The sequence below is a fragment of the Taeniopygia guttata genome, chromosome 3 (assembly GCF_048771995.1).
Source record: "Taeniopygia guttata chromosome 3, bTaeGut7.mat, whole genome shotgun sequence".
Lineage (NCBI taxonomy): Eukaryota > Metazoa > Chordata > Aves > Passeriformes > Estrildidae > Taeniopygia > Taeniopygia guttata.
In genome coordinates this window covers 61,616,134-61,635,656 of record NC_133027.1, presented here as the reverse complement: position 1 = coordinate 61,635,656, position 19,523 = coordinate 61,616,134, and the positions used below count along the sequence as shown (strand labels likewise).

The window sequence follows — 19,523 nt, the reverse complement described above, 5'->3', positions numbered from 1 at the left end:
ACCGGAACATGTGAGACAGAGTGAAAAGACAGTGAAAGATGCAAAGGATGAAACCATTATACAGGCTCAGAGGGGTAGAGCAAAAGATGTGCAAAACCTGGTTTTTGGTAAGACACAATTTATATAGTAAGACATTTCTTAAGAAATAAATAAAAGTAGAAACAAAACCAACCAAGAAACAACTTTGTATTACCTTAGCACAACTTATTCAGCTTCCAGAAAAAACTTCAAAACTCCCAACATTTCTAAAAGGGTTAATGTAATCAATAAGGCATGCACAGAAACTCCATGACTGGAATAAGTACTTGGGAGGATTCACTTCAGAGTTATTGAAACTCCATCCAAACACAGCCTAATCAAAGAATTGATCTTTGCTGAAGTATTATCTTGAAGGAGGATAATTGTTAGGAATTCAAGCTGAATATGTACCATGAAGCACATTTGTGCAAAACTGTATTCACCTGTCTTCAGAATCACACACAAAGCTACAGGCAATTCTGAACTCATAAGTCATGATATGAAGGATAAATCCAGGAGCTACATTGAATGTGGTTTTTTTGGGTTTTTTTTTTTTTGCAAGAGGAAGTTATGGTGAATTTTTATATACTGATACTTAAATAAATAAATGAGGAAACCCTATATAAATTTTGGAAACAGTAAATATAGCCTATATTTTCCAAACAGAATAATTATGTTAAGTGCCCAGCTTAAAGCATCTTCAAATCAGAGCAAGTGCACATATCTTTTTTTAAATGACTACCACATTAAATATCTGAAATTGCAACCTTAGCGATAAGACACTGAAAAACAAAAGCAATCTCTTAAAACAAGAAACTGTTCTCCTTCTCCTTCCCTTTCTTACAGACACATACACACAAATATACATATACTTGCTGGTCAACATGTACATCAAGCTGAGTCCAAGAGATGCTGGAACTGTGCAAAACCCTGAACTCATCTACATGCTGAGCAGAAGGACTTAATGAAAAATCTATCAGTTACTGAACAAAAAACCAGTGAGCACCTTAGCCTAATTTCAAATCGCCCCGAACTACCCAACAGGAGTGAATCAAATGAAGAAGGATGCTCCTCTGCCACCAGCCCAGGGCTGATAGTGTTAAGCAGGTTTATGGAGGAAGGTCCTGGAAGGTTACTCACCATTACCTGCTGAGCTGTTCACCATGTTGGGTGCCATGCTGTAAGGAGGAGCCTGCGGGTTCATCAGGCCAGAGCTGTTGTTCATCGGCTGAGTGTAGGGGGAGCTGGATCCCATAATGCCGCTCTGATTCATGGCAGGAAAATTGCCTTGCCTAGGAGAGGAGAGCACACATACAATATCTCACTACAGACCTCATTGCTGAAGATGCTCTGGTTCGTCACAGAGCGCATCACCTACTATTTGTAAGGAAAAAGCAGGTAATTAGTTCATTTTACCTATGTGGGGAGCTTTGAGTTAGTTTTGAGCTGATTATCATATATGTGAAATAGAATTGGACTGAAGACTAATTTCAAGAGACATATACAGAGTCTTTCTATGTCACTATCAATCAGAAAAAAAATACAGCTCATATTATATATCCTATGAGTAGACAGCAACATAATCAGGAGTAGAAATTAGAACCTAGCACTGGCATAAAAAAAAACCCCAGTGCATCACCATTCTTACCATTTTGACCATGCAATAGCAATGCTTACCTGCCAGAGCTTAATAAACAGTGAAATGACCAAAAGAAAAATGGGTACCATAGATTCAGTTTCTGATTTCTGCATTTGTTGAATTATTGTGTTGAACAGTGTTCATCTGTATGGGTCATCTATGCCCAATCTTTCAAAAAACTCTGTACATATTCCACTTCATTGAGACAAGAAACCGCAGCAGAACTATTTTGCTTTTGAAAATTAATAGCATATTTGTATAATGCTTGTATAACTGAGACTTAAATTTGTCTCAAAAACTGCCCTAAATGAAGCCCTTACATAATTCTCCACATGTTCAGACCAAGTATTTTGAAAGACTAAAACTTTTAAGTTCTAAGAAGTATCTAAGTATGCTTGGTACCTGATTTGTCAAACTCTATAGACAAACTGAGGCACAAGGAAGAAAATAATCTAATTCAAGTACGCATGATAACCAGTGTAATGCAGAATTCAACTTCAAAACCAACCTTTTATTCTTTTAATACATAAAACAATTACCTACCTTCTCTTAGCACAGTTGAAGACTGCATGTATCATCATACGTATATGGGTAACACATGTATAAAATAATACATATTAATAAAAACACACAGAAAAAATACTTACTTGTATATTCATAGGAAAATACAAACTCAGATCTCTTTTTTTCAGTGTGTCCCCTGTACATTTCTGTTGCTTTTCCAAATAAACCAAGAAAGCAAACACCCTTTTACACAGCTTTAGTACCTGTTAACTTTTATTTCCTTACAAAAAAATTAAGCACTTAATTTCATCCTACAGGAAGGGAAAGCTGAATGTATGGGTATCAAGATGAGAGTTTTGGTAGAAATTCTACTTTTAATTATTTTACAGTATTCAAATAAAAAAAGACAACTCCTAAATCAAGAACCCTGAGTAACTTCAATGGCTTCTTGTCTTCTCCAAACTCATGGCAGATTCTTAACACAATTGGTAGAAGCAGATTTCTTTTTTAGGAGGTACAGGAGGAGGACCATTAAAGCAGTATTTGGCCTAATTTTTCTTGACACACTGTGAATTTCTTCAAAGGAAAAGAGAACGTGTTATCTAAATAAAGCATATTTTTCCAAGTCAGTTTTGTCCTTTGCTCTCTGAAGACAAACTTTTCTTCACTCTTGCAAAGACGCAAAGGCTTTCTTTTGATATGAAGGAGATAACTGCCATACAATGTCATTTCCCAGATGAAGCTTGCAATGAGAAGTGGAGGGAAAAGATTTAAAATGCACAGTGGTGCAATGCTTCAAGGGAAAATTACAAAGGGAAAAGAGAAGAGCAGAACCATTTGGCAACAACTTTAAATGATTTGAGTCACACAAACAAGCTTTTCTTATGTAAATACTGTGTCTTAGACCCCTCCCACCCTCCTTTTTTAGCTGAAAATTGCTATATTTCAGCAAATGCAGTTAACTGAAAAACGCCTTCTATGCTGGATAAGCAAGATCCTTTCTGTTACTGGGTAAAGTTACTAGTGAAGATGAAAAAAATGTGCAAGTGTATTTTCATACTTTAAGAAAGAAGTAATGGATTTTCAGAGGTTCTTTTATGGAGTAAGGCTAGGATCCCGGAAAAGACAAGTCTCTACAGGTATCTATCTCTTTAATGTCCTTCTTTTACTTTAAAAATGCACAGGAGACACACACCTTGCTGGTAAGCTGAAATTGGTCCTTACCTACTAGTATTTCAATAGTATTACTTCCTAGCATGTGTATCTTCTAAGCTGTGGGGCTGTTCATTGTCTCAAATTGAGGTATAACCTATTTCATGTTACCCACAATGGACATCAATCTCAATTGCAGCTCATGCAAGCATACTGCTGTACAACAGCTTTAAATCAAGAAGTAGGAAACTATTTCCAGTTTAGACAGAGAGTGGAAATTAAATAAAAAGAATATACAGGCTTTGGCTAGGACAGCAAGAAAACAACTGAAATCTAAAAAAATTGCTTCTGCACCCAGAAGAACCTGAATGGCAGAACCTAATTCTGAAATTTCATCAGGCAAGGTAATAGCTTTCCCTTTCATCCTCCCATGTAATGTTGTACTTGGAACAGACACATCTCTCCATTTCTGGAAAGAGCCCAGCAAGAGAGAAGACTCAGCACCATCCCTGGCAGGACTTTGTCCTTTCCCAGCCCCTTATCAAAGCCCTGACTGCAGCATGCATGAGCTAATTCAGTAACACTGAAAGGACATCCTGTCAGAGTAAATGCTGTTTTATTCTGAGATTGGGTGCAGTGAGCAGTACAGAGCTCCTCCACATATTATTTTGTTCTATGATGGCTCGGAATGGAAAGTTTCTTTGGGGAGAAATAATCAGGTATTACTTCAGCCTTTAATTCTCACTCCACAGTAGGCCTCCTTTGAGTAAAGACTGCCGACTGTGACAAATTGTGCTGCATCAGTGCTATAATATGAAGTGGAGTCCATTAAGAACTGAGCTGAGATCACCAAACTCATTTTGATTAACCTCCAGGTCACTAAACACTTATAAATATGTTACACAGCAGCTGCTAAACATATTTATATATGCTTAAGGTCATAGCATCATCTGTTGGTTGTTGGAGTTAAGTCAAAAATCTTATGTTTCCTTCTGTGCTGCTTTTAGTTAAGGCATATCCAACATACTACAGTACTAGACTCTCTCCTACATCTCCCAATTCCCTCCTCCATTTTTCCAGGATGCTAAATAAAAGCCAAGCCTTTAAAAACAGTCTGCTGTACACGTAGTGACATCTAATGGCAAAAATTCAACTGGCCGGCTGTGAATTTTATAGCACTACAAACCCAGCTAAGTATACAATTTTACAGTATTTGCCACATAAACACCAAGGGCTGGGTTGCTTAGGGATGATGCAATTAGGAATAATAGGAAGAAATTAAGAAAATATATACTTTAGTATAATGAAAAGATGTCTTCATGGTGAGATACAGTTACCCTCCAAGAGAATGAAGGAAACCTCAGCACCTGACATTTCTGCATGCAGGCAACATATACAAATACATTAAAATGTATTAGTCAGAGAAACCCTGCATTGTGTATGAACTAGAGTATCTGCTTTTGCAACACCTTGATCCCAGATAATGTCTTTTTCCCCATTTAGAAGAACAAGCAGCCAGGCCAATACAAATTTGGGATTATGCTATCCATTTAAACACAAATACCTATGGCTACATTTTTTTTCCTGCTCTACTGCTACAAGCAGATCTTCAAGAGTTCAGCAATTGTAAGAGATTTAAAGTGGAAGAGAGGAATCTGCTTGCTTTCTATGGTTTATTTACTCTGTTGACAATTTAGCAATGCATCATGCCAGAGCCAGTTATGCTTGAGGAAAGAGCTGCCACCTCAGGGGACTTAGAGAAGCTGGAGGAATGTGCTGACAAGAATCTTGTAAAAGTCAACAGGGACAAGTGCAAGGTCCTGCACCTGGGAAGGATGAGCCCCCTGCAGTGGTGCTAGCGGGATTTGACTAGAGGGAGCAGATTTGCTGACAAGTCCCTGGGCATCTTGGCAGACAGAGCTGGGCACAAGCCAGCAGTCTGCCCTGGCAGCAAAGAGGGCAAACAACATCCTGGGCTGTGTGACAAGGTGCAGAGCTGGGAGATGGAAGAAACTGATCATCCCCTCCTTCCTCAGGACTCACTGGACTCCATCTAGAGTATCATGTTCAGTTTTGGATCACCAGAAAAGAAAAGATGATGATGAACTAGAGTGAGCAGAGAACCCCTTACATGGCCAGGGCTTGAGCACTCACCCTGGAAGGGCTGAAGGATGAGGCCTCATTCAGCCTGGGGCAGAGGCAGCTGTCTAGAGGAACCTACAGCAGCCCCATAGCACCTAAAAGGAGGTCAGCAAGAAGATAAAACTGGCCTTTTCACAGAGGAGGGGGGCGTGGAGCCAAGACACACTGGGTACACATTAAGTTCAGACTGGATGCAAGGAAACCATTTTCCCAGTCAAAACAGTGAGACTAGATTTGGTGGCCCAAAGGACAATCTCTGCCTTTGGAGATTTTGAAGACCCAACAGGATAACACCCTAAGCTCTAAAATGAGCCTGATGAGGAGAAGGTTGGACTAAACATTCCTCCTGAGGTTCCTTTCCAGCTTGAATGATCCTGTGATCTTAGCTTGTCAGCTCCACTGTGCTGTTGACTGTCTGGTGTACTATTGGGTCCAAAATACAACTGCTCAAATTCAAACCATTCCCTTTTAAGAAGTTCTTCTGATCTTTTGTTTTCCTTCATTTGCAATCTACCCAAAGCTTAATCTGCATTTAATCTCTTTTCTCTGCAAAACAAGTAGCATCAGATCTAATTGTGTCTTCTGAGCTAATGCAGAAGTCCGTGTATTTAAAAAAGAGGAGCTGACACGCAAGATCTGGTCATTGTTAAAAAGCACAACAAATAAATTGTTAGAAAGAACAGCACTGACAATGCACAGGAGCACATGAGTGATCACAGCTGCTGAGGAGTCTCTAATACTGAAATGCCTTCCTTTAACTGGACCTGAAATCCTCAGTAAGCTTATGTGTTGTCTCCAACTGCAACACAGAAGTCACTCTACAGCCTTTGCACTTCATGCTTCCTGATATGTGATTTAGTACCTCCTCAGTTTTGTCACTGGATGCAAGACTTATACTGTCATCTTCCTTCTCTCTTCTTACTGAAAAAAAGATTCACTATGAAGTTGAGCTCCGATGTGTATATGGTTTAGCTATGGACAGTGACAGAAGTGGATTATGCTTCTCAACAAGGCAAAAAATGAAGACTTTTCATATGGAAACATGTCAAAGCTCAGGTTGTTCTTGTGTACATAGAGATCAAGTTCTAAAATTTTCTGTGGACCTCCTAAGAGGCACCTGATGCCTTCTACAGGTGCCTCTCAATCTACAACTCCAAAGCAAAGCCATTCATACAGACAGAAAAAGTGAACCAGCTTCTGTAACGAGCCCTGTGGCAGCCTGAGCACAGGAGGTGAGTCCAACATGGAAATGTATAGGGAACAGAAGAAAGCTTCAGAGGTGGAAAGTATAGATGTGGTGGAGGTGAGGAGATTCTGGGGCATAGAAAATGGAAATAAAGGAGACATAGAAGAAATTAAGAAGGAAAAAGAATTGGGAGCATCCTCACTAGGTGCCAAAGGTTTTTAGAGCAAGGAGAATGACAGATGCACAGGAGAAGGCAGATGAAACAGAGATGCAGGAGAAGGAGCAGGGAGAAACACACAGAATGCTGCTAGAGTGTAAACACAGGTTACACTCTAGCACAAGTGGAGCCTCTTAGCCAGATATGCCTGAAGGAAGGAAGGGATTCACAGGAAGCTTCCGAAGCAGGGTGCTACAAGACATATGGCTTCCCTCAGCTCCTCAGCTAGTGCACCCTGCCCTGAGGCAGGGCCAGGCTCTGAGGTGGCCACCTTGGCCAAATGCTGGGGTAAGCCCCAGTCCAAATGTGGCACTACGGGGCGATGCTGAAGGGGCAATGCTACAGGCACAAGAGCAGAGATGGGACACAGCCCAGGCAGGGAAGAGGTGGCATTGAGCCACACTGCACAAATCCTGGCAGTCACAAACTCCTATCAGTTGTTAGTTAGGCACCTGGGTACTGCGCTTCCTGACACTTGACACAGTGTGCACCTAATGTAGGGGTTTCTCCCAGTTCTGCTGCCCTAGGTGCTGGACCTGAAAAACTATCCTGCTACTGTGACCTGGCCACCTGAGCAGTTAGCTGGTGAAAAAAAAAGGCCCCCAAGTTTGCCATTTCTGCTCCAGATCTTTAACCTACATCAGTTTTGCAGCGAATGCACTGCAGCACCTCAGGGGAGTAATTTGTGTAAACATTTTAAAAGGAACATTTTTTCTTTTAATGCTGACACACTGCTAAGGTGGCTACTTGATTACAAACTGTGAAAATGACTGCGTTAGGCTGCACTCACAAATCACAGTGTACTGACCAAATTGCCCTGTGCTTATCTGTGCCAGGTCTGCAGCATGACAATATTTCCTCTCTCTTTTAAATGTCAAAGTATGATTTGGGGGGTTGTTATTTAAACACACTGACCTGCACAATAACCAGAAGTACTTTATTTAAATCTGTCTTGAGCTGGGACTAGCCTTAAGCGCTTATAATCTGTCACACTTTGACACCAAATGGGTTATTATAATGAGAGTAATTCAGGAGTGAGACCTGTGAATGCTTTCTCCCTGGAGAATTTACACATAAACATGAGCAGGCAGATACATATGCTCTTTTGTTATGGATTTTCTTTCTTGCTACATTATGGGCTTCCTTGGAGAAGTGAAACCATTTCTATTGTCAGTGGATATGGGAGAACTGAAGAAGGGAGAAGAGAGCAAGGGAAAATAAACCCCAATATTGCTTGTTTTGTTCTGTCAGGAGGTTCACAGTACTCTTAGCAAAGGCCAAGACAAACGAAGCCTGAACAGTGTCTTGTGCAGCTATAAAATGGCATTGAAAGCAGTTCCCATGTGAATAAAACAAATTAATTTAACATCATTATATCTGAAAGCAAAGTATCTTTTTCTTGTTAGCTGCTACTGTAAGTATGCCAACCTGAACTTATATGTCCTACTCTCTTCAGTGGGGAAGTTCACCAATTGTAATAAAGTTTCAGAAAAGCAACCATGAAAGCTGCTGCTACAAGAGGTATTAGGTCTGCCAGAAGACTGTTTGCCATTGTTCAGAATAGAAAGAAAGAGAAAATTTTACACTTGTGCATGTCTACTTGTGTGAAAATGGGAGGACTAAGGTCTGAAAAACACCAGCACTGACAAAGCACTGGGAAACATAAATGAAAAAGCGTCTGGATTTGTACTGAGAGGTGTGTGTTTGTACGTGTCTGCTGACAGGAGGTACACAGAACTAACACAAAACTGTTCTTCTCAACAACCAGGCCTAAATGGTAATGCTAAAAGGGGGAAATAATTTTAGCACTGTAATTATGTGATAGTGCAAATCGCCTTGTAATCCACTGCAGTCAGTACACTGCCTGATTTCTTCATTTGGCTGCTCCAAATATTCTTGTGCAAGATACTTTTAAAAAGAGTAACAGAAATAGTCTTTCTAAATATTTTATTTTTCTTCTGATTTACACAACTACTTGTGCCTTTAGCATCATCTCCATTGGTTGAATTTTACTAAAAACCAATCGAGGAGCGGGAGGAACTTAAAAATTAGTTGTTCCTACCACACTGATTCAATGCGGAGCTACTCAGAAAAAGTCACAAAAACCTATTGTTACTTTACAAGTTGTTGTCGACACATTAACCATTTTTCCAGTGAAAACATCTGCTCAATGGGTTACCTACTTGGTAGTCATTTAAAGCCCAACAAAACAGGAGTGTCACACCACATCAAACTCTGGAAGAGCAACATAGGAGGCATGTGTAATTCATAAGTAATAATGCTAATAAGAACACAACTGCCCAACATTTGCACAGCTGAATGCATACTGGGATCACAAAAAAATCTCTCTACCCCATTTTACAGATAATAAAAACTGAGGAAGAGATCCAAGATTAATAATGGTCTAAAATATGACCAGAAGAATAATAAAGTTAGTTGAATACATTGAGGAAAACACAGCACAAGCCTGTTAAAAAGAAAATAAATCCATAACTTGATTTGGTCCTAATGACAGAAGGGTGTGTGACTGAAAAACATTTAATGATAGTGAAATATGTAGGGTTTTGTTTGTTTGTTTAAGTTGCAGCCATTTGATTTTCTTTTTATAAAATTCCCTTTGTGTTAATTAAAGTAGTTTTGGTCTGAATTTCATGGTTATCACAGCATTTGATTACCAGTCTTCAAACCCACAGAGAACTCCTGAAATGCCTTTATTGCACAGCATTCTTACAAGTACAGCAACACGTCCATATCTGAATTTATTTGTGTAAGAACAAACTAAGCTCTTGGAACTCCATGTAACCTGTACTGGATAAATACAACTATAATGCTGTGTGACAAAAACCACAGAACAACTGAAAAGTGGGCCAAGTCAAATGGCTTGGAAACCTATCACAGCTCTGCTCTTGGTGACCTCTGTCTACCTTCCCCACATATGGATTTGTACAGCAGCTCTAACAGCAACTGCTTGCACAACTGTCTACCTCACACATGGTATCTGAGCACTGAGGAGATACATTTCTTAGCCCAAGTGGAGCGTGTGATGCACAAAAGAGGGCTGCTTTAATCTGTCCAGCAAGCAGGAGCATGCATAAACTGGGTTTATAGGGAAAAAAAGAAATTTGCCCTGTATGGCATGATGCTGTCAATCTGAAACAGAATGTCAAGAAGGGTGATTTAGCCTGGTGTGACTTGATGTCAAAATGGGAATGACTCATATGACTCTCACTATGCACCTTCTATTTTTGTGCATGTTTATAAATAGCTGTATTAAAAAGTCGGAAGGCCCTATGAACTCTCTCCCAGGAAGATTACTTGAAAGTGGTAAGAGTCTGTTCCCAGCACTTGAACAGCCAGAAGGTCACCAAGGTGTGGTGCTAAAAAGCTACAGGAAACTAAGGACTCACTTTGGCTTTCAATAACTCAGTTTCCTCTGGTGGGACACTGTTTTGGAGAGGTTTAACCCCTCAGCTCCCTCATCTTCCATCTGGGGATGCTTTCTCCCACTACCTTCTTACCATGTTCAGCCACATCCCCACACTGCTTTTGAGCACCTTGGAATGCACTGTGCTAGCAACCAACCGGAAATCTAATAAAAACCTGATCATTTAATGCCAGCTCTTCAACGTAGTTTTTCATAGTAAAATGTCATCTGGCTGACAGCAGCATGCTGAATGCAACTGTGCATGTGCATCAGCATGGTGAAGAAGTTCTCCAGGGGGATTTTCCAGCAGACATGTTTTCACTCACCTAACTTTGCCCAATGGCCTGGAGCAGTTATATGTTTATTGATATTATTACCAGCACTGTTACCATCAGTCTCGGCTCTTTGGCACACTGGACAGTTTCACAAGAGCAATGTAGTGCACATGCCAGTATGATTTCAGCTGCCTCTTTTCTTCATCTTTGTTTCAGATGCCTGAAACCTACTGTGGCCACTGCAACAGGTATTTAAAATACCACCCTTGTAAAAGAACCTAAAACCTTAAACTGCCTTGAAAACCTGAAACCCTCCTACCATTTTTTATGTCCCTCCTTTTCTGTCACAAAAATCTCAGGCTCTTCTATCACAGTATTGGACTTGCACAGTGTAATGTGCCAAATCACACAACACAGTCACAGAATTAGCTTTCTTCATGAGTCCCATTAAACAGATGGCTATTCTACTTTGTTTTGGCTTTTTTTTTTTCCTAACCACTTCTGTGATTTAAAGAAGTAGATCTTCTGACAGACTGTGAAAACCGTTTCCTTATCTGAAATAGTTTTTGTCACCCAAGAAAGAGTACTCAATCTAAGGTCCTCCCTTATTCTTTAACTTTATACAACATCAATTAATGAAGTACTACATTCTTAATGTCCTAAAGATGATATTTTAAGGTACAGAATTTCTATGTAACATCCAACCCAGAGGCAGAATGTTAATAAGCTACACAAAGTCCTACACTGCAATTTTGTTCCAAAATAATTAGTCTTTCTACAGAGGGCAATGAATCTCCTAAACAACCAAATCAAGCCAAAACTAACCTTGACAAAATAATAATTGAATTAGAAGTGTCTCTGAGGTAAGTGAAAATTCTCATTCATGACTAAAAATCATGCTTCCTTCCCAGCATACTCCTTCTTTCACAATTTAAGAATGGTTACTCTCTGAAGGAGGAAAAGAGTAGGAGTCTTGAGGTCTGTGGTTAATCTCTAATGGCATGAACAGCATACAGCAGTTGACGTGATTGATGAGTCCAAAGAAGAAAAAAATGCCTCCCCAAATCACTGGTTGCCTGCAAGAGCTCTGCAGCATGGTGACAACCAGGGCTCCAAAATGATGGATTTACCTTTTAGTAAAACAAAATTCCAGATAAAAATGTATTTCTCTTGGTCTCCCACAAGAAATGGCTTTGGTTAGCTCAGCATGTAAAGTTTCTTCCAATCCTTACACAATTTTATCAGCAATTTTGAGCTGATCCATAAAATGCATCTCCATTTAAATAAAATAATCACAGAAGATTTCTAGCTCTCCCCTTACAATAATAAATACATATAAGCTGAGCTGAACTTCCTCCCTCCTAATACATTATCGAAAAAACCCATACATGATTCTGCTTTGTAAAGCAAAACATAAGGAAAGGAAAAAAAGAAATAATAAAAAAATCATTTTGATACAAATGCCTATTTCTCATGAGGAGGGAAGAAGCATGAGTCCTTTAGAAGAAAAATATGTAAATGCTGGTTAATAGCTTCCTTAGAAATTACAGTTACAGTAAGCATTAGTATTTGGACTTTTAACCCCTCAGAACACAGAAGTCTAGCATGGGGAGAAGATATTCCAGCTATTACTGCATCTCCACCAGCCTCAGCTGGAGCCAGCATGGGAGTATTTGGGGTTCACAGAGACAATACAGCCAGTTAAGCCAAGAAGAAAAACCACTTCACCCTGCTGAAACTATACAGGGACTTTATTTTGGAAGCCAAATTTAGTTTCATGGACTGAAAGTACCACCGGGATATTAGAACAGCACTAATCGAAAGCAAAGTGGAGGTCATTTCAGGGTGGCCATCAAGATCTCTAAAGGAAATCTGTGATTGTTTGGAAGAGCAGAGCAGAGGGGAAATGACCAGATAGCTTGAGCCTAGAGAACTGTGAATGGCCTGAATTTGAACAGGAGCAACTCCTTCCGTGTGACTGAATGTTAAATAAAAGACCCGGCAGAAAGACCCTTTCTTGCCAGGGGCTTATTTCAAAGGCAACAGATAACGCAGGCACTGGCTCCAATTATGGCTACCAGTCCTATCTTAGCCTAGTTTACTTTGGGGATTTCACAGCTGGCAGCCTTTCATCTAGAAGTAGCCTGGTTTGAATAAGCAAAGAAACTTGAATGAGTACTTAACCTTCCTGCACTCCACCGAACTTCCCAGCAGAGAAGAACAGCACCTCCAAGCTTAAGGGGAAAAGGGAAAACAATGGAAAATATATACTCTCTCCAGGGATTAAAGATGGTAGGTTTTACTGGAGAGCTTCAAGACTTCCTGCTACAAAACTGCAGCTTTCAAAATCACAATTAGAATTTTAAATCCAAGTTTTGAGATCAATGGGGCCAGACTGGAAAATATTGTACAAAACTGACAGGCACTAGGATGTAAAACACCTAAAACAGTTCTTGGTTTTATTTATATTATTATTCTTTTTAAAAAATTTATTCCCCATTTCCGCCTCTTTCTTTTTCCTTTTGACATTTTAATGCACCATGTCCATTACTATATTTCCTCACCAGTACCTTCTAGTCCATCAGCAGTGCTGCATTACCCTGCTGTTGGAGAAAATAATATGGAAAAAGTGCTTTGCTGGCACCAGCAACATAGGATTATGAATTATACATACACAGCAGGAGAGAAATGCTGATGGAAGGTTAGTGTGCTGTATGTGTGCAAGTGCATGTATACACACACACAGACTAAGATGAAGACATCTAGAATGCACTTTTAAAACTAATTTACACTAACTGTTTCTCTGTACAACAAAACTTCTCTAGTATCAGTGCAGTTTTGTTTAATCAGTTTTATGACTGATTAAAAATGTACTAAATTATTCTCACCACACTACAATGAGGCTGTGGTAACCAATCAGTTGCTAAGCAATTTAGAATAAGAACCATATTCTAGAATGCCTAAAATTATGTCAAAGCAATGGAACATCACACATGATTGTAGAGACTGAACACCACTTCTCAGGTGGCATGGGGACCTGCAGAAGGTAATGTAAACATCCACCTCAATTTAGCAACCCAATGGCCAGGATTTAAAATGATCAGAGGCTGCAAATAGCAAAACTGGTTCCAAATTCCTCAGTTTAATAAACTACTAGGTCTGAATCATCTCCTCTAAAATCAATGGCACTTAATTCTAAATTCACTCAATCTATTAAAAAAAATTGCTTTAATTTACAAAATTGCAACATGCAATCCTGAGAATCATATTAAGTTACATTGAGGTCAAAGGGGTTGCCTTCAAAGATAGGATTGCTCCTCATGTAGGCACATCAAAACTCATTTTGTCGTAATTAGTTCAGGTATTCATAACTGTAGTTGCACCAGCAAAAGGCTCATTTTAGCATCCAGTTGGATGCACATTTTACAGCTAGGTAGCACTGAATTACATTTTCTAAGGCCACACTACTAAAAGCATCCAAGTCAGCCATTTTACAACTGTTTTTACCTTTCCATATACTACAGTCACACTTTCAACTGCTAAGAAGACATGCTCAGAATGACACTCACTGCTAGCATGAAAGATGCTGAAAGTGATGGTGAAAAGCATCTAGCTCTAAAGATGTGTTGACTTTGGGTGCCAAACTGATAATCAGTTTTAAACTGAGAACTTGCTATAGAAAGCAAAAGCTCACAGACAGTGCACACATAGTCCTGCAAAGTTCAAGCTGGGCATCTACAAACTGAGGAGCTCAACACTAGCTGGTACTAGAAGATATTGGCTAAATTTGCTGCCTTTCACATCAACACGGATCTCATTTCTTACAAACAGTAAGAATGAGATACAAACATTATCTCATTTTTTAAAAACTGTTTTTACTGAAGGCTTATTGTAATGCAGTTTTCGTACACACTGGAACATTTATCTGTCACAATAAATATATGTGCTGTTCTAAGAATCACAGTGTGATAAAACATCTTTTGGATCCACCTGGTCCTTTAAGGTCTCCTGCAGCAGAACCAGCCCTTGGGGTTTCAGTCAATGCCAACTTTCTTCCATGGATATATTAGGTCTTCAACATAGAGTCCTCACCAGTCAATGGCTATGCTGAGACCAAGACAAGACAAATATAAGAAGGAAAACACTGTTTTGTAGTTCCTTCACACTCTCCTCCTGAAAATAAAGTGAATTACTACACAGGGTACTGGAGATTTATTTAACATTGCCTGCTGTGAACTTTTACTCAGGGCAAGCTTGAACACCCTGGGTAGCCTGAAACAATGAAGAGATTCAATGAAGAGATCTTAAAAACCTTCTTTCTTTTCTCTAGCCTGACATGGTAGTTACCATTTGGGAAACCCTGGCATGCATGCACAAGAGAGACCAGCACATCATAAGATTTTAGGTTACAGGGAAGGTATTATGTAGCCGTATATATTAATCAAAGCTCAACATAAAGAAGAGCTCAATATGAGGTCAAAGGCTAATTCAAATGGTGTAAACCTACTATCTTCCACAGCCACCACTTTCGTTTTTATGATTTTAATCTTTTCTAATGAAAAGGGTGGTGGTCTGCTCTGAGGACGATACCTAGGTATAACTGGCTGACACTCAGATCCTGATTATCCTGCCCTGGTTAATGAACATTGATTTTGTGCACCAGTGGAAGAGATTTTTTTCCTGATGCATGCCATTTAAATTCTTTTTATGCTGCTGCTTAGTGTGGTTTGGCAAAGCAGAGGCAAACCAGCATTCTATGTCTAAATGAGACTCCTGAGCTGGGAAAGGACAGATCCTGTGGATTAACAGCTGAAGATAAATTTCTCTCCCCTATTGATACTTGGCTTCTGAGTCAAAAAGTTGACCTTGAAGTGGATCACAACCAACTTGAACAGAAACACTGCTGTGTAACCATGACTATGACACAACCATTTCATTTTATTCTTAATTCTACACAGAGGAGGGTGTTTTATAGTAATAAAAATCCAACACTTTCTGAGCTCCACAGCTGAATCTTAAAAACTCAACACATTCAAAGAAAAAGGCTGAGCATTGCTCATGCATGTTGGCATACAGGAGTGGATGTCTTCCCAGTTAGGTAAAGTAGTGTGGTCGGAGTATTCTCCCATTTCACTGAGTTTTGTTTTTTGATTGGATAACAAGTAGATAACTTCTGTTCTAATCTTTTTTCTTTCTGTCTTCTCTGTACACATATATGAACAATGTTATTAAGGGAAAAAACAAACTAGCAGCTACAGAAAACTGGTAATTCAAACTTGTTAACTGCCATGACAGGAGCAGTAATTTGGGTATTAAAGATTTCCTATGGAGGCAACAACTGGAATAACAGGATGGCAGGGAAGTCTGTAAGAGTTAAATCTCAGGTGAAGATGGACTTGTTTGTGAGGGAGCAACAAGCTGGGAGGCAACATAGATACTTTCTCCCATCTCTGTAACTTGTGATATGGTTACAGAATTCAGTGTGGAGGACTCTGAGAAAACAGTATTTGCACTTCAGGCAAATATTTTGCAAGGGATACTTAGTGCTCCTAAAAATTCTTCTACAGGCTAATTTTTCAAATACATGCACACTCAACTACAGTGTACCAAAACTTCCTTGCAAATCCTGTTAAGAAACCTGTAATTGCTCTTGCAGTACTTCATCTCTCAGAAAAGGATCATACTTTGGGGGTTGCAGTTCTCTGCCTAGGCAGTAGTGACAATTCCACCAAGTCCAGAAAATGTGGCTGCACACACCGCTGCAGACAAGAGCACCACAAATGAAGAGAGAAAAATGGTGCCTGGGTCAGGGAAGGAGACATCTCATTCCTTCTCAGTGAGGAAGTTCTTCATGTCCCTTTTAGGCACAAAGAAATGGAGCTGTGCCAAAAGCCATGCAGGTGTGTTGAGTGAGAGACATGCAGATTTTCATTGTACTGTCACAGTGGCATTAGTAAAAAGAAAACAAAAAACTCAAATCCCCTCTAGAAAACAAGTATTTCTGTATCTTTTATGTGATTTTTATATTCCTTCAGCAGCCAATGGGATATTCACAAACATTTTCAAAAAATGCCAAGGTCCCACAGTAAGTCCAGTTTACACTGCTGCCAACCTGTACTGGTCCGGCTGGTGCACTGAGGGAGCCTGAGTGTTTCCACAGTTTGGGTGCTGTGAAGAAAACATGCTGTGTCTGCCAGCCCCAGACTGGATAAGCAGGTGACCTAATGTGTGGTGGCCTGAAGCAGAACCTCTCTGGATTTGGTCTGTATCACAAATCCAAGTCATTGTCAAATACCTTCTTTCCATATGCGAGTCTCGAGGACTTACAGGAATAGCCAAAAGCCATTATACTTTCTCCCCTACAGCTGACTTGAGATCGAAGAGGAAGACAGTGTGCTTGCAACCCCCCTGGCATGAGAGTGGTGTGACAAGTTCCTCCCAATTTGCAGTTTATAAATTACCCTTTTGCCAATATTTGTGATAGAGATTCAATGACTGCTCAGCTCTTCCATAGGTGCCGGATCACTGGAATGGGCAGTATGTGATAGGAATGATCTGAAATGGGGCAGTTTTGTCCAGTCAAAGCTAGAAAGAGAAAGCATTTCTACAAAATTTACTTGGGAGGAAAATGTGAGATAAAAGTGGTAATCATTGAACCCAGTTTTTGATCAAACATCACACACTATGCCCAACATGCAAGCTGAATCACAAGCAAATGCTTTCCACTTAACACAAAGACTTTTCTTGCTGTCAAGACCAACAAATGTGAGCTTTTCCTTTCATTCTATGATTATAGAGAAATCCTGTTCCTGCAGCTGCAGTGATGGCCTATTTATTCCTTCGTGCCTGACCTATCAGCTGATAGCCTAAACCAGACAGAGAGAAGCAGACTTCCATAAATCCTACTAGACAGGTCTGTTAAAACAACCAACAGAAGAAGGGGACTGCTGGTTCATAGATATCTCCTGAAGTATGGTCTGTTTTAAAGGAGTCTGTTTCTATTTTACTGAGCAAGAACATGAAATACACTAAATTAACTGTTATTGTTTTAAAAGTTTGCTGCTGCTTATCATTAGTAGCCACCTGCCTTTCAAGCTCTCAACACAAGAAAGTAACAAATACAGGGACACACTGGCTTCCTATTTTTTTGTTTAACATTGCATCTTGGAATAAGAGCAACTCTAGTGTCCACAAACACTGGTCTTGAATGATAACATCTGGATGAATGTATGTGCATCTGTGTACGCATATGCATAAGTGCAGTGAGCAATACATATACATATGAACATATTCACCAGAAGAGTGCAACTAGATTTTGTGTAATTCTCAAAGCACTATGGACCTTCTTGCAACTGAAAAAGGTAATAAATATGACAAGAGTTATTTGAGTCCAGGGAAATGTGGATGTTACTTAATCTGAAAAATTCCAGCAAAAAAAAAATTTAATTGCAAATATTCAGTCATTTTGAAAATGACGTGGACAGCAAAGTGCCTTTTACCAAAACCTATATACTAATGACAGTATGTAGCTATGCTGCCCAGAGGGGAGACAAGAAGACAGATGATAGCCCCAGCCTCTGCAGGTAATGTTTGCAGGTTCTCTGCACAATTGGCAGGTATTGACTCCAGATAACTACTGACTGTTTTACGTCTCCCTCTGCCTCTCCCCTCCAGCTGCTCCCCTCAGCCTGCCCTCATCTCCCCCGATGCAGGCTTGCTTAGGAGCAAGAACATCCCACAGAAGAGAACTGCCATCAGCACTGCTGCTCAAAACATGGGCAGCAGATACAAATGCCGATGGGCAGCTTCACAGGCTTCCTTACTCTCTGGCAGGGGTAAGCTGCTGAGGACATGTTGGCCTTCTCTTTACCAGAGATAAAAAAAAGTATAAAAACCTAAAAAAGTTTGAAGTTGCAGAGAGCTTGTTGAATGTTGTTGCAATCATGTGAGTTTTCCTAAAGCTGTAATGACAAGAATCAGACTAGAAGTGGCCATCATCACCATTGCTGCAACTGCTTTTTGAGAGGATAATTCAAACAGGTAACAGCATGCTTTCTCCTTAAGAAAAGGAGATTATTAAGAAAAAGTATTCTTCGGACACACCATCTCCTCCCAGAGATAAGGGCATAGCTAGAACATGTATAAATGCACATTCACACACCTCTACAGCGCTGTTACTTCAGAAATGACAAGGAAAAAATGTTCCTACTTATTTAAACTCCTTTCACCTGAATGCATACCTGCTCTGAGCGGAGTTCGCAGCAGCCTGCATCACTGCAGCAGCCGCCTCCTGTGCCTTACGGTTCACAGTTGGCATGGGTGGGCCCATCCCAGGGCCTCCCTGTTGAGACATGCCAGGAGAATTGGGGGTCATACTGCTCATGTTTCCAGGAAATGGTCTGCTCTGCATCCCAGCTGATGGCATCCGTCCCAGGGGCATGGAACCACAAGGCTGGCTTGGCCCCTGTCCATGCATCTGACTGTTGGCATTTATACCCATGCCGGGTCCTGGGCCACTGTAACTTGTGTTGGGCACACCGCTGTACGTTGGTGGTCTGGAGTAGTTTCCTGAACAAAATGATAAAAAGCACAGAGAAGAACATTAAAACTTTTGAGCAAATGTTTCTGTTTAGGAAGTTAGCAGCTGCAGAATTTACACATGTGAACGAAAGTGACCCAAAGTCAGGACAACGCTTTTACATGAGAGAAGCAGTGGAACAAACTGCCCAAGGAGGTTATGCAGACTCCCAGCATGGAGGTTTTCTAAAGCCAGTTGGATACAGCCAAGAGTAACCTGGTCTGGTCCTTTATCTGACCCTGATTTGAATACAAGGTCAGCTAAGAACAGCTCTTGAGCACCCATCCAACCTGAATTATCCTGTGAACCTGATTTTCACATACCCTCAAACATTTTCTGTCTAATGTATGTTACAAGGCTACCGGAAATAAAGAAAAGTGCAGCCTCC

General features: G+C 40.2%; 1 protein-coding gene across 6 annotated transcripts in view; it reads right to left on the bottom strand.

Moving 5' to 3' along the window:
- ARID1B (AT-rich interaction domain 1B) overlaps nt 1-19,523 on the bottom strand; it is a 323,798-nt gene that overhangs the window by 40,710 nt on the left and 263,565 nt on the right. For all 6 annotated transcript variants that reach the window (XM_030268062.4, XM_030268067.4, XM_030268064.4 and 3 more), the window contains 2 exons: nt 18,798-19,125; nt 1,159-1,310 (listed from right to left, as the gene is read on the bottom strand). In XM_030268062.4, coding sequence (XP_030123922.3) covers nt 1,159-1,310; nt 18,798-19,125 — 480 coding nt within the window. The remainder of the gene's footprint in view (nt 1-1,158; nt 1,311-18,797; nt 19,126-19,523) is intronic.